Here is a 13,980-nt window from a genome sequence, read left to right as displayed (position 1 = left end):
CAAATAGTAAAACCGTCCGAATGAGCTCGATTACCATAATCGATCGTGAAACACTATAAGTGATGCATATCTCCAATGTCGAAGCATAAAAAACAGAGCATGCATGTATTACAGACATCCTCTACCAATAGTTGAATTAAAGCCATGATTAAATAAAGACTATTGATTTTTTTGCTTTTTCTTTCAAATGAACCAATAATAATTCTGATGAAAAAATAATCACAGTTTGTTATAGAATTTACTTCGACATCATATAGATTTATTATGGGAAATGTTTATATTTTTTATCTATAAACTTGGTCAAACTTTACGAAGTTTGACTTCAGGCAAACCTAATAAGCATAGTAAATAAAAAGGAGCATTACAACCATCCTCTACCAACAGTTGAATTAAAGCCAGAATTAAATAAATACTATTGCTTTCATTAATTTTTTCTTTCAAATTAACCAATAATAATTCCGGTGAAAATTGATCACAGTTTGCTATCAAAGTTGCAAGACTACCATTGCTTCAAGAAAGCTATTGCAACTCATATCCGATCCATAGTGTCAATTCACATGGGTATTCTCTTCTTTGTCCTGTAGCACCTCCACCAACCTAGTACAAGGCGCTGTACCTTTTTTATATACAAAAAATAAGGCTAAAATCAGGAGAGAAAGAGTCACAACGAAACCTGTATATAGTTTTAAGATGAGAAGCCTTCCTGTTTACACATAGAGAAAGGCTGATTTGGTGAACCCTGCCAATCGCCGATGTGGTCAGCACTCGGCCAGAACAGATGAATTGTCCTCTTGATCAAGCTCGCCGTCTTCGTCTGCTCTCGGCCAGATGCCATTTTTTGTCTGATGTTACTTCTTTGTTTGCTCCTTTTTTTTTTTGCGCGGTACTCCTTTGTTTGCTCTTGGCCGTTAGCTCATATGGAATATCCTCCTCGTACCTCGTACTCCTGTATACATATCTCTCCTCCGGCGGCCCGGCAATGCAGATCATCAGAGCCGACAGTAATTACGACACTAGCTAGCAAGCAAGCGAGCGAGCTATACTCTAGTCATGGCAACGACGGCGGTGACGGTGGAGGAGGTGATGAGGGCGCAGCGGGCGGAGGGCCCGGCGACGGTGCTGGCCATCGGCACGGCGACGCCAGACAACTGCGTGTCCCAGGCGGACTACACGGACTACTACTTCCGTGTCACCAAGGGCGAGCACCTCATCGACCTCAAGAAGAAGTTCAAGCGGATGTGTAAGTAGTACTCTCTCGTAAACTAATATAAGAGCATTTACAATACTAAAGTAATGCTCTAAACATTTTTATATTAATTTACAAAGAGAATATATTTTATTGGTATATAAGTATGTTCTTTACCAATGCATGCAAAACGGCTACCACCCTCACTACTCTCTTAACGGTCAAACACACGCAATGCATGTGATCCCGAGAAATGGATGCTTTTGACATGTATTAACGATGAGTTGTGCAGGCGATAACTCGATGATCCGGAAGAGGTCCATGCACTTGACCGAAGAGATCATTCAGGAGAACCCAAGCATTGCCTCGTTCATGGCGCCCTCGTTGGACGTGCGCCAGGACATCTTGGTTGCTGAGATCCCGAAGCTCGGCAAGGCGGCGGCGCAGAAGGCGATCAAAGAGTGGGGCCAGCCAAAGTCCAAGATCACCCACCTCATGTTCTGCACCACCTCCGGCGTGGACATGCCGGGCGCCGACTACCAGCTGGTCAAGCTGCTTGGCCTCCGGCTGTCTGTGAGGCGCGTCATGCTGTACCAGCAGGGCTGCTACGCGGGAGGCACGGTGCTGCGCGTGGCCAAGGACCTGGCGGAGAACAACCGTGGCGCGCGTGTCCTCGTCGTCTGCTCGGAGATCATCGCCATGTGCTTCCGAGGCCCCTCGGAAGCCCACATTGACTCGCTGACCGGCCAGGCGCTCTTCGGAGACGGAGCCGCCGCGGTGATCGTCGGTGCCGACCCCGACGTTCCCATGGAGCGGCCGTTGTTCCAGCTGGTGTCGGCAAGCCAGACCATAGTGTCCGGCACGGATGGCTTCATCGAAGGCCAGCTCCTTCCAGCTCCACAAGGATGTGCCCCTGGCCATCTCGAAGAACATAGAGAGCGCGCCGGTAGCCGCCTTCGCGCCGCTGGGCATCAACGACTGGAACTCCATCTTCTGGGTGGCTCACCCTGGTGGGCCGGCGATCCTAGACATGGTGGAGGCGGAGGCCAATCTCGACAAGAAGCGGATGCATGCCACCCGGCATGTCCTCTCTGAGTACGGCAACATGTCCAGTGCGTGCGTCCTCTTCATTTTGGACGAGATGCGTAAGCGCTCGGCCGAGGAAGGCCACGCCACCACTGGGGAGGGCTTGGATTGGGGCGTGCTCTTCGGCTTCGGCCCTGGCCTCACCATCGAGACCGTCGTGCTCCACAGCGTCCCCATCACCGGCCCATGAGGACAGTGTCGACCAACAAGGCCCATCATTGGGATAGTTTGTCGATCACGGATTTGACCGCTTCAGTTTTCTTTCCTCGCTTCGGCATAATTAACTTTGGTCTTAAATGACTTTTCTATTTGTCGGTGTGTTTTTATGTGTGTTGATGTTTTTTTTGCGTTTATGTGTGTTGATGTTGATTGTGTGCTTCCTAGCTATGCAGAGGTCGGGTATATATTTATTGTGTTTGTATCTACTTGATGCTTCACGGGTCAATAAAATTTATCCTTTGTCCAAAAACAACATGTCCGAATTACAACTGTACAGTTTCATGTTAAGTGTGTGATTGTGGTTTTAAAAAACGGAAGCATGTAATCCTAAGTCGATCGAGAATTAACAATTTTTAGCTCGATGCATGCCTTAGACTACCCATAGTAGGAGTAACATAGATAGTAATATCACACTTATCTAGACAAAATAGATGATGTGTCATGTAATTAATGAAGAAAGATATGCATGTGGTAACATAACTAGTTACTGTAACATCACACATATCAAGAAAAGATGAGTCTATAACCCACATCTTTTTCCTTAATTAAAATACCCCGGGGCTCCTCTCCCCTTGATTCCCCTCTAGAGACAATCTGCTAAATCGATTAAGCTTTTTGATTATTAGCTATGGGTACCTTTTGCAAAGATTACGTTCAAATGCCTCCGTGACGACACGTATGAGGCAACACATGTGCACCACTCCACTTGTCGTCACCAAAGAGTTTTGGTGGACACATCTAGGATGTGTGGGTGTTTTATATAATACATATTTTTTATATTCAAATTTCAATCTGAAATATCTTTTGATCCAAGCATCCAAAATTTATGATTTTTTTTCATTGTTGCATCCACCACATCAGTATCATAGAAACTAGATCCAAGTTGATAGGTTTCGATGAACTTTTTTCGATGCAGCTTCTACTCCCCATGATAATGTACTTATACTTCCCACGTAGTGTCCTAGTACTCCTCTTGGTAGTGCATTTGTACTCACCCACGTGTAGTGCACCTATGATGCCGCTTGCATGCCCCCCTCTCCCCACACGCGGAGGGTACCCATATGTGTTAAGTCCTCCTATAAAAATGCATTGACCCACACCGATGTAGTGCAATCATGCAATTCCGGCATTGAACCACTAAATTAAACCACCCAGGCATCTACCCATGATGGGGCAAACAACAATGCCCAAACCACACATCGTCTCAAACCCGCACTCCCTCTGTTTACAAACACACGATATTCCAACTGCGTGCAGACTAAAATGAGCGAATACACATAAACATAACGAAATATGTCTGTATACATCCGAATCAGAAAAAGTTGCTGTAGAACATCTTATAATGAGTGAACCAATCTGTGGTTGGATGGTTAGAGGGACTGTGGTATTCTCAGTCCACCAGAATTCAAATCCCGATGCTCGCATTTATTCATGGATTTATTTCAAGATTTCCGACGATGTGCATTCAGTGGGAGGAGACGTTTCTGTCGACAACGAGGTGCCTACGGTGACTTGGTAAATGTCAAGATGATATGGCGGCTCAATTTTTCGGAGGTGCTCATAGAAACAGGGTGTGCATGTGTGCGTTCATAGGAATGAGTGTATGTGCGTGTATATGATCGTTTTAGCCTATACTGATGTTCAAAAAATTATAATGAGCCCAGGGCCGGTCACCGGGTCCTGGCGGGCTGTAAGCAGAGCCCAACTCGCTTCCAAAACAGGGCCGAATCCGATGCAAACAAGGAGGCCCGATCCCCCGCAGATCCATTCCCCGGGGTATAGCTGGCCAAACGGGCCGGCCCGGCCCGGCACGGCACAGCCCATCCTAATCGTGCCTGGCACGGCCCGGCCCGCCTAGGCACGATTATTATACGGGCCGTGCCGTGCCAGCCCGCGTGCTGCAGCCTGCAGCCCAGGTACGGCCCGTATGCTAATCGGGCCGGCCCAGCCCACTAATCTACCTCCTATTTTGCGCATTGAGCGTTTTTTAGCCTATTTTTACCTGTTGGCCCATATTAGAATACATAAAAAAAATATAAAAAAGTTAATCGGGCCGTGCCATGCCGGCCCGCGTGCTCGCCCTTCAGGCCCAGGCACGGCCCATGGCGTGCCGCGTGCCGGGCCTGGCCCGTTTAGCACGTGCCGTGCCATGCCGGCCGGCCCACCGGGCCGGCCCAACTATCCCGGCCCGTTTGGCCAGCTATACCCCGGGGCGCACGCGGAAGCCGACAAGCCGGCCACCACACGTGTCCCCCCCTTATCCACACCGCTCTCCCTCACTCCCCCTCCGCCACTATTTATAAGCTCCCCCGAGAAGACTTGACTTCCATTCGCGACGGCACAAGCAAGAAGAGAGGAAAAAAAAATCCCCAATCCCTCCGCCCACCCACTCACCACTGCTCCTCGCCCTCCCCTCCCCTCCCAGATCTGCCGGGCACGGCCCTCGCCGGCGGCGTTGGGTCCGCGATGCCTCGGACGGCGCGGGGGGCCTCGCCCCTGCCCCGCGACGACGCCGCCCTCCCCCTCCCCTCCGCGCTCTGCTGCTCCCACCGCCTCAAGCCCTGGTCTTGGCACCCCAACATCCACTCCTCCTAGCGCGCCGTCCCCTCCCCTTCCCCCTCCCCTTCCTTGCTCCTCTCATCGCTGGACTTCTCTCCTTCTCGTCACTGTCGACTGCCCTGCCTTTGCTCGTGGGATTGGATCGCCGGCGCCGGGACCGGGGTACGCCGCCGACCGACCGACCCCCTCTCTTTTAACCTCGCCGAATCTGGCGCAGACCTGCATCCAGTGATAGCACTGTCGATCTTTTTAATTAGCACTGCTGTTTAACGTTCGTTTAGGATCTACGAAAAACGGAGCTAGCCGCTAGTTTAGTGGATCCTTAATCAGTCAGCTCACGATGCCCTTGTGGTTGTTTGATGGACGCAGGTGTGTGGTTTGTGGTTGCTGTTCTAGGACGCCGGTTTCTTGATGGATGGCCATTCCTGTGATCTTGGGAGCGTGCCGGCAGTGGCATCTGATGGTGCGGGTGCCTCTTCTGCTGTCGCCGGCGGCACGGACATTTCTCCAGGGAAGCAGTCTGCCCTGGATAGAGCTTCGGGACAGGGGGAGAATGCAGATTGTTCAGTGGAGGCTGGAATGTGTGCAGGTTTCTCCAAGCCGGTTGGCTTGGGGTTGAAGAAGGACCTCCAGAAGTGCGCAACGTTTCCGTCATCGTCATCTGCCGCTGAGGCCGAACCGGAGGACTCATGCTGTGATGCCGATGATGACGCGCCGAAGGACGCGCACACTTACCAGCGCTCTGTGTCCTTGCCTGTGAGTAACTTGTGCTGTGTGTTATCATTTGCCAAAAGATCCACAAGTAATATCATGCTTTCGATCCATTTCCTACTATACTACTAGTAGACATGAACATCTAGTCTGTGTTGTGTCAGTCATTGTGATCATGATTTTAAAATCTAGCAGCTATCCAGGTTTTAAGCTAGGTAATGATATGCTGAACTACTGAAACAACTATCCAGGTTTCTGACCTGTCATCACATTCTTTGGAGGCTCAAGGCTTAATGCTTAGGGATTTATAAGAGTGTTGATTAATTTATGGCTTCTTTGTTGTATTTGTTTGAGCATTATAAACCATGTGTTGATATTTTAGTGTGGAAAGGTATAGATAGCATGTTGCTTACTGTGTATAATTTCACAAACTGCATGTAATGCAATAGGTCGGTCTGTTCTTTCCGTTACAAGGAAGTAACAGCAGGTATGACACCGCAAGACAATAATACAATGTTGACCTGCATAAATCGTTGTGTTTGTTTCTGCAGTTGTGGTATTGCTAAACAACTGGGGTATGCTTTACAATTGTCGGTTATAGTCATTGATTTGGAAGTGTATATACAACCAGAATCGCTTTTCGTTCACGTGAACCAACTCACTAATTATCAACCCCATGTTGATAAGTTACATGTGCTCCATGGAACGTCATTTGTCGGCAAGCCAGAAATAGTTTTGTTGCTATTAATATTGCGTAATGAGGAAACTAACCAACCTCTTCCTTTTCTTGTCTCCGCAGCCAACTGTGAAGCTCATCCCTGCTATCAAAGGAAGCCGCCAAAAGAATGGGATTCCTTTACCAGCAGAGGATCGCCACATCAAATGGGCGGCCGACGTGTATGACCCCCCTGTTTCATCCGTTTCTCATTCTGTGAACAACAGTTACCAGCGGCGGCCAAAGCCTCGTAAGAAGGACAAGACCAAACAGAAAGAGAAGCGGAAGGCCAGGAACAAGAAAAAAACCAACAACGCTGCCCAGAATCCAGCTGTGCTCCAGACTCCTGGGTAAGATCGCTAGAACTTCTCCTGCTGTTAACTTCCCACACCAACCTGTAGACGAAGTTTGTTGATCTGTGGACCTTGTGTTTTCCAGACTGGAAGACCTTGGCACCTCCATTGGTAGCGAGGCCCAAGCCGATCCTGGCAAAGTTGAGACCGAGATGTTGGACTATGGCATCAGCAGCCAAGAGGTGAAATGCGGAACCAGCTTCCTGCTCGAGTCGGCTGCTAAAATGCATTTCTCCACCGCCGAGGCCTCCTGAAACGCCCGCGGGATCTCTGTTATGTAAATAGGATGGCTGTACATAAATAAATCATGTGTGTTGTTATCACCATGTACCTCCCATTGCACGTGATGTGCTAGAGAACTTCTGCCCTAGCGTTATTTCGTAGCAATCGCTTGAATTTTGGACTAGTTTGTGTATGTAACTATGTATGTTCTGCTGGACAAAACTACCATCAATCTATTACTACACAACAGTTGCTGGCTTATCTAAAGAATCGCTGGTCGTGGCCAGTTCTCCATAGTAGTTATGTTTAAAACTGATCTGCTGGAGGCAGTGTTCAAAATCAGTATTTATCAGAACACCATTATCCCCCCTGCCCAATCCATCTTTAGATGAATGTTCAAGTAAAAACATTTGAAATCATTGCATCCTGATGCATGTCTACATACAAATGTTGCAAATCATCCCCATGAAACTTAGCATTTGATGTTTAACCTAGGTTACTGTCATTTGCCAGTTTGAAATTCACTCCTGTCAGTGAGATGCTTCTTTTGCAAAATCAGTTAGATACTTGAAGCAGAGGATGAGGCATGCTAATAGGAACTTCTGAATTGGATTTATCATCAAAATGTGTTGCATAATAAGCCTCAGTGGGCATCATTAGTTTCAAGAACCAGTGATCCTAGTATGAAAGCTCACAACAAGAATCTACCAAAATTTTACCATGAAGATGCAACTGATCTTAGCAGGTAAGAAGGGGGGATATCAGGACCCACGAATCAACAACCAGAAAGGATACATTTGTCGTCGCACCAGTCACAGCTTACATCTTCCTTAGGTGGTACATACTGGCAACTCAATCACAATTGCCTCATGGTAAACAGCTCATGACCAGCCTCGGCGAGCGCGCTAAATCCTCATCAGAGGCTCATACTTAAGGTAAGCAGCAGCACGGCCATGGTGCTCAGTTGGCACGGCCTTGGATCACATCAAAGCCGACCTCGGTCGGGTCTGTCGCCTGCAGCTCCACCTGGATGCCGTCGAGCTCCCTCTTGAACCTCTCCTTGGAGCTCGCGTAGATCATCTTGCTCCTCACGCGTGCCGTGTCAGGAGACCTGCATAGACATTCAGAATGAATCGGTTGTTACTACACAGTTGCATCGTTGTGAAGAGTGAGCGGTGAATCGAAGAACAGATGGGAGGCATCACTGACCATGCGACGAAGAATATCTTGCTCTTCTGGCAGTTCTCCTCGGTGACAAAGTCATAGTCGAATATCGCGTATCTGCATTCATTGGTGGGGAGGCTGGCGGCGAAGTCCTCATAGTTCAGGGCAGGCTCGCCGACTTTCTCCACAACAACCATCTTCTTCTTATCGTCTATCTTGTAGATGATGAAGCGGTGGGTTCGCTTCGCCTTCAGCTCCAGGAACTTGAGCTTGCATTCGTCGTCCACAGCCATGCCTGACGCAGCGTTCGCCTACAGTAAAAGCGCAGGCCAGTTAGCCATGATACTAAGTAATCACTCTTTCTGCACTTGTAACAGAGTACATCTGGAAGAAATGTTATGAGGACAACTGATTAACAGGTGGTGCTGCTGCAACATGGCAACTACAATTAGATGCACCTTTCTAAAGAGTGAGATTAGGTGTAGTTGGTTGCCAGTAGCAATCGTCTGAACCGAACCGATTCATTGCAGACGCCTGTCAGGACCGAACCAATTCGTCGCAAACGCCTGTCAGGATAGTGGCTTTCGAACAAACGGAATTCCACTAAATGGGACTGTTCAGTGCGTCTGAACCTCAGCTGGTGGAACATCAGCATGACACAAGCTAATAAAGCGATTTGCAGGTCCACATCCAACAATGATATGATTGCAGATAACAGAGTGTAGAACGGTCATGACCAAGGACCATAAATCATGTTGACGCTCAATGCGCAAGATATCATTGTTTGAGCTTGCATCTTGCTCAATGCGCAAGAACTTGAGCTTGCATCTTCGTCTGAAATAATCTCGGTTCATTGTTTTCTTTTTCCTTTTCAAAAAGGAAGGTCGCCATTCCTTGTAGGGAAGCAACTACGAGCACTAATGTGCATCATGGAGTTGTCGACAGGCTATTCGCAGACCGAAAAATCCATGAGAGATCCCAGTTGCAAACTTTCCATATCTCATCATTGGACAAAACACACCGCAGATGGATCCATTAAACTACATGACCACGAATAATAAACTCTACAGGCTGGCCATCTCACACATACTTGGGGTTTCCTAATCCTCACCGACAACTGAACAACGTCTGTAGAAATTAAAGCGCCGCCATTAACAATTGAGGTGCCGAAATAACTAATGAGGCCATGTGTCGCCATCCATCTAAAGCTTTGGTAGATTCACAACACAACTATTAATACTTCAAAACTGTATATATAGTATTAGTTGTTGGTCATGAGGCCAAAACTGAAGGAGTGGTACTCCGCCTGTTCATCGCCAGGACCCCAAATCGACACTAAATCACGCGCATTATGAAGGGATCTTGCATGTTTAGGGCGAGAATCCAAAAATCGCCAGCACATAACTAGCAAGGCACCACTACTTCTTGTCCTGGATGACTGGAACGGTGAGGACAGACCGTCGAAAACTAGTACGAACTCAAGCTTCAGGAAATTCGCTCGAAAAAAGAGCGTCCACCGGCAATGGATTTGATAGCCTCGCACTGCGCATTTTCTCCGGGGAAAAAACAATCTACGGCGCACTGCTGATGGGTACTGTGCGCGACGGCAGAAGCAAGATTAACCAAGAGCATGGAGGGGAAACACAGGAAGATGTTTACCATGTCGGAGGCCTCGGAGTCGGGGACGACCCCGCGAGGAAGAAGGAGGCGGATTCGATGCCCTCTCTTGTAGAGTTCCTCCTCGCTCCCTGCTCTCTCTTGCGGCGGCTGCTGGGGGGAGGGGGGTGGGGGTGGGGGTGGGTGGTGGGAGGAGGGGGCGGTGTGGTGGTATTTGTGTGAGGGAGTCGCGTGGGATGGACGCGCGGTTCGCGGCATATTTTCTTTTCTTTTCCTCCTCGCGCCATTTTCTCTCTCTTTTTCGGTGGCGGGCACCGACCGCCCGCCGCGCCAGAGATATTCTCTTCGGTCGGTCTGGGCTTGGTCCTCGTGCACCGCCCGCGGTGGCCACCCGTGCGCTCGGTGGGCCTTCGGCAGGGTGGGGCCGCCCTAAGCACGCTTAGGCTAGTCATGGTGGGAGTAACTTAGCTAGTAACATAGCGCACTACAAAAAATTATTGCTTATATGGCAAGTAATTAACGAGAGGTGGTAACATAATATATTACCGTAACATAGCGCTTTCCAAGACAAGATGAGTCTACAAGCTAATAAATGAAGCCATCTAAGATGCTATTATTATGTTATTTTGCATTATGAAGGTGGTAACTTAGGCTAGTGTCATCTAGTCTAAGTTACTCCTCGCTATGACCAGCCTTAGCGTTCAAGGGCAAGGGCAATTTGCGTCGAAACGCAGCCAAACCTCCGGGCATCGGAGTTTCACCGTATTCTTTTTGCCATTCAAATACCACAGCTTCCTCCACCGCCTCAGGCCCCCTCCTCTTTCCCGTCCGGCGGTCTCGGCGGCGGCAAGAGGAGTGGGGACCCGCCGTCTCGTTTTATCAATATTACGTTTTGCTTCTCCGGTGACATCAACGAGTTGGTGCCGACGATGGCAATGTTGGATCAAGGTCTCTCCGGTCTTTCCCTACCTTGATGGCGTCCGATTCGACACTGGCGAAGGGCCTACGAGAGTCTATGTCCCTAGATATGTTGGTTCCCTTCAGATCTTGGCAGTTCATGTGTCTTTTAAAGAGAGCTTTTGGTGTGACAACCACACCATCTTCTTTTGTGTTGATCCGTGGCTTGGCCCGGTATGTCCACCCCTCTGTGCTGGTGATGAAAGATTGCAAGCATGTTCTAGATGGAGTGATGCTTCAACCGATGTTGTTTCAACGATTTTTAGATCTCGTCTTAAGGGACGGGTTCGTCTGCCCGCATTGGTGGCATTTCGACGTTTCGTGGGAGGTGTGGTCTGTCATGCTTGCTGGGTTTTTGCATGATTGTCCCTTTATTGATCATGTGGTCAGACTTTTTTTTGCACGTTTGTCCATCAATCAATTGTGTGGTCGTTTTTTAGAGTGAAATTCACCTTTTGCCCTGCAGTTGTACATTTGTGACACATACTCCATATTACCCAATATAGTGGGACTTCAACCGAAAATATCCGATTTTGGAGACTTTTAACATTTGTTTCACCCTAATTTTGCATTTTGCTTGTTTATGTTAGATAGGATCAGCATGTTGCGTCAATGATTCATAATTTTTTTTGTAAAGATCTGAGGGCATCGTTGGTGATCATGTCCGACTTCTCTTGTCGATCTCCTCCATTCCTCATATTGCACTGTATACTTTCAAAACAGAGACGACGATGTGGTGCAACAGTAGCTACAGTGGCCTGAGAAGAGGGTGTGGCCATTGACGACCTTCTTTTCACTTTACTTGGCGGTGCCGATGCCGACGAGGTGGACATGCTTTTGAACAATGTTATCCATTGCTAGCCCTCGCAATCTTCTTATTCCTCTCCCCGTCTCTGCCATAACCTCTTCCTCTAACCACACATTCCACGCACAAATCGCTGGAAAAAAATCCATTCCAAATATCTCCATGTGAAGGGATCGAGATGTACCTTTAGTTACTTATTATTAGGGAAATGTATTTTTTCTGTCCCTCAATTATCTCGAAAGCATAGAAATGGTCCTTAACTTTGAAACCAGCAAACCTTAGTTCTTCAATTTCTCAAACCAGATAATTTTAGTCCCTCGTGCTGCTTTGTGTGGTTTTGGCCGGGTCTACGTCCACGTGGCGATCCCAGGTGGATCTTCTTGTTCCTTATCAGTCGAACTTGGCTAGGCATTTCATCAAGCAGTTGATGCGCGTCCAGCAGGAGGAGAAGGGCGTGGGCATGGAGGCCTCCGGCGAGGTGGCTCTCGTCCTTGGAGACCTCCGTAAGGCCACGCCGGCGCTTCCCGCAGCGCGCCGCCCACGGGGTTGACGTGGAGGCGTGTCCGACCCGCTGGCCGCACGCACAGCTCCGCCCTGGCCTTGCTGTTGTACGAGCTCGCATGTATGCCGAGGCCAAGCTGTCGCGTGCGTCTGCGCCCCCGCTGGCTGCACGCACACAAGCACAAATCCTAGAGCTACTCAATGCGCAGCAGCCCATCAACTCCTGGTGGAGCGCGTCGCCTGCAAGTTCCTCCGACGGCCGTGCGCGCGTTCAGCCACAAGGAGCGTTGAGCGCAAGAGCTCAAGCAAGAAATAGAGCGCTCGCGGCCGCCGACCGGAGCGGGCGAGGGAGTGCATGCTGCCGCTTGGTCGTCGGCGAGCTTCAGAGCACCGGCATCCAGGGTGCCGACACACGAACCGTGTGCGTTTGAGGTTGAAGATGCTCATTACAATGGGGTCCATAGGTAAGTCAGAGGGATAAACAACAGGAATTAAAGTTTAGAAAATGGGTAGAGGTGGTGGGGCCCACACTTTGCCAATTCGAGTCAAAACCGCTCAAAGATCGGCAGGAAATCACCCAAAGTTGCACGAGGGACTAAACTTATGCGGTTTAAAAAATTAAGTGACTAAGTTTTGCTGGTTTTGAAGTTGAGAGACCATTTGTATACTTTTGAAATAATCAAGGGACGAAAAATATACTTTTCTCTTATTATTATTAGCGATTTTAGTCAAGCCTTGGATATAAATACGAGCCTAACAATCGCTAAGGTGAGTTAAGTTCTAGAAATAGATGAAAGCAAGAACATGGTGAGCAAAACAACACAATACGATATCAAGTGCAAGGTCAAATGACCAAAGTAAACCACATGTAGGAGCTAGCTAGGTTCTGTTTGGATGTTTGCACTGGGAGCCTTGGCATTGCATTGGGTTGAATATCAATATCACATTATATTGGTATTGAGATTGAATGTCAATATTTTTGTTTGGATGCTTAGATATTCAGAACACAGACTTGATATTGAGGTTGAATGCCAAATGTTGTTTGGGTTGTCAATGTAAGACAATGAGTTGTATGATACTTCCCCGGGAAACGGAGAGAGGAATGAGGTGGTCAGCAACACACCTGCATCGGGCAATGGAGCTCGTAGTTACATCCGTCATATTGAGTCACCCATGGTCTCTAGTAGTGAGCAGCGCCGTAACCCGCCACGTGACGACCCGCCCCGTGGTAACCCGCCCCTTAACCACAGGACTCATGATCAGGCGATTGTGGATGAGGCTAGAGCGCGTCGTGAGGCGGCAGCAGCAGCTAACCGGGGGGCTTATCAGCAGCCTCCGGTGACCCCTTCAACTTCAGTAGGATCCGGGTCAAATCTCAGTATCATCCGGGTGCAACTCTAGTGCCGGCTTTGGGTAATGAGTGTTTGCCCAAAGATTTCAAAGGGCCTCGTAAAGTGCCTAACTACACTCCGGATCTCCCTCCAGAAGCTTGGATCGAAAGTTATGAGCTGGCCATGGAGATGCTGGATGTCAGCGATGCGGTTTGTGCTAAAATATTTCACCGTGATGTTAGAAGGATCAACTCGTACGTGGCTGAAGAGCGTGCCCCTAACTCCATCAATACTTGGGCAGAATTGAAGGAAAACTTTATCAAGAACTTCCAAGGGACTTGTAAGTAACCTTTGACGATTGTTGATTTGGAGCACTGTGTGCTGCGAGAGAACGAGTCAGTTCATCATTAGGCTCTCCGGGTTGCAACCATCATCCACTCTTCGGATAGCAGATCTAGAAGAAGAAACGGAGGCCGTGCTCCCTCGGGTCGACTAGCCGGTCTCGAGTGCTGCGCCATGAGCCAGTAGAGGGCGGTGTGGCCGTTTGGATCCAT

The 13,980-nt window shown here is 48.7% G+C and overlaps 2 protein-coding genes and 1 pseudogene across 2 annotated transcripts; 1 reads left to right on the top strand and 2 right to left on the bottom strand.

Moving 5' to 3' along the window:
- Window positions 1–1,044: 1,044 nt before the first annotated feature.
- Window positions 1,045–2,453, bottom strand: LOC123068440 (uncharacterized; annotated as a pseudogene).
- A 2,379-nt stretch (window positions 2,454–4,832) lies between these two features.
- On the top strand, window positions 4,833–7,318 carry LOC123187352 (uncharacterized). Its single transcript, XM_044599207.1, has 4 exons — window positions 4,833–5,212; window positions 5,420–5,806; window positions 6,561–6,826; window positions 6,915–7,318. Exons 2-4 carry the CDS (start codon window positions 5,462–5,464, stop codon window positions 7,081–7,083), a joined length of 780 nt encoding a protein of 259 aa, XP_044455142.1. The 5' UTR covers window positions 4,833–5,212; window positions 5,420–5,461; the 3' UTR covers window positions 7,084–7,318.
- Window positions 7,319–7,826: 508 nt separating this feature from the next.
- On the bottom strand, window positions 7,827–10,034 carry LOC101290623 (actin-depolymerizing factor 7). The gene is made up of 3 exons (XM_044599210.1): window positions 9,875–10,034; window positions 8,261–8,526; window positions 7,827–8,162 (listed from the first exon to the last, which is right to left on the bottom strand). Exons 1-3 carry the CDS (start codon window positions 9,875–9,877, stop codon window positions 8,012–8,014), a joined length of 420 nt encoding a protein of 139 aa, XP_044455145.1. The 5' UTR covers window positions 9,878–10,034; the 3' UTR covers window positions 7,827–8,011.
- Window positions 10,035–13,980: the final 3,946 nt, after the last annotated feature.

This window comes from Triticum aestivum, chromosome 1A (genome assembly GCF_018294505.1).
Source record: "Triticum aestivum cultivar Chinese Spring chromosome 1A, IWGSC CS RefSeq v2.1, whole genome shotgun sequence".
Taxonomy (NCBI): Eukaryota; Viridiplantae; Streptophyta; class Magnoliopsida; order Poales; family Poaceae; genus Triticum; species Triticum aestivum.
This window is presented reverse-complemented; position numbering and strand designations above follow the sequence as displayed.

Excerpts from the sequence above, each read along its gene's own strand:
- LOC101290623 (XM_044599210.1), bottom strand. Across the intron at positions 8,163-8,260 it reads AAGATATTCTTCGTCGCATG|GTCTCCTGACACGGCACGCG; the intron begins GTCAGTGATGCC and ends ATGTCTATGCAG.
- LOC123187352 (XM_044599207.1), top strand. The coding sequence starts at position 5,462 with ATGGATGGCCATTCCTGTGATCTTGGGAGCGTGCCGGCAGTGGCATCT. Across the intron at positions 5,807-6,560 it reads AGCGCTCTGTGTCCTTGCCT|CCAACTGTGAAGCTCATCCC; the intron begins GTGAGTAACTTG and ends TTGTCTCCGCAG. Across the intron at positions 6,827-6,914 it reads GCTGTGCTCCAGACTCCTGG|ACTGGAAGACCTTGGCACCT; the intron begins GTAAGATCGCTA and ends TGTGTTTTCCAG.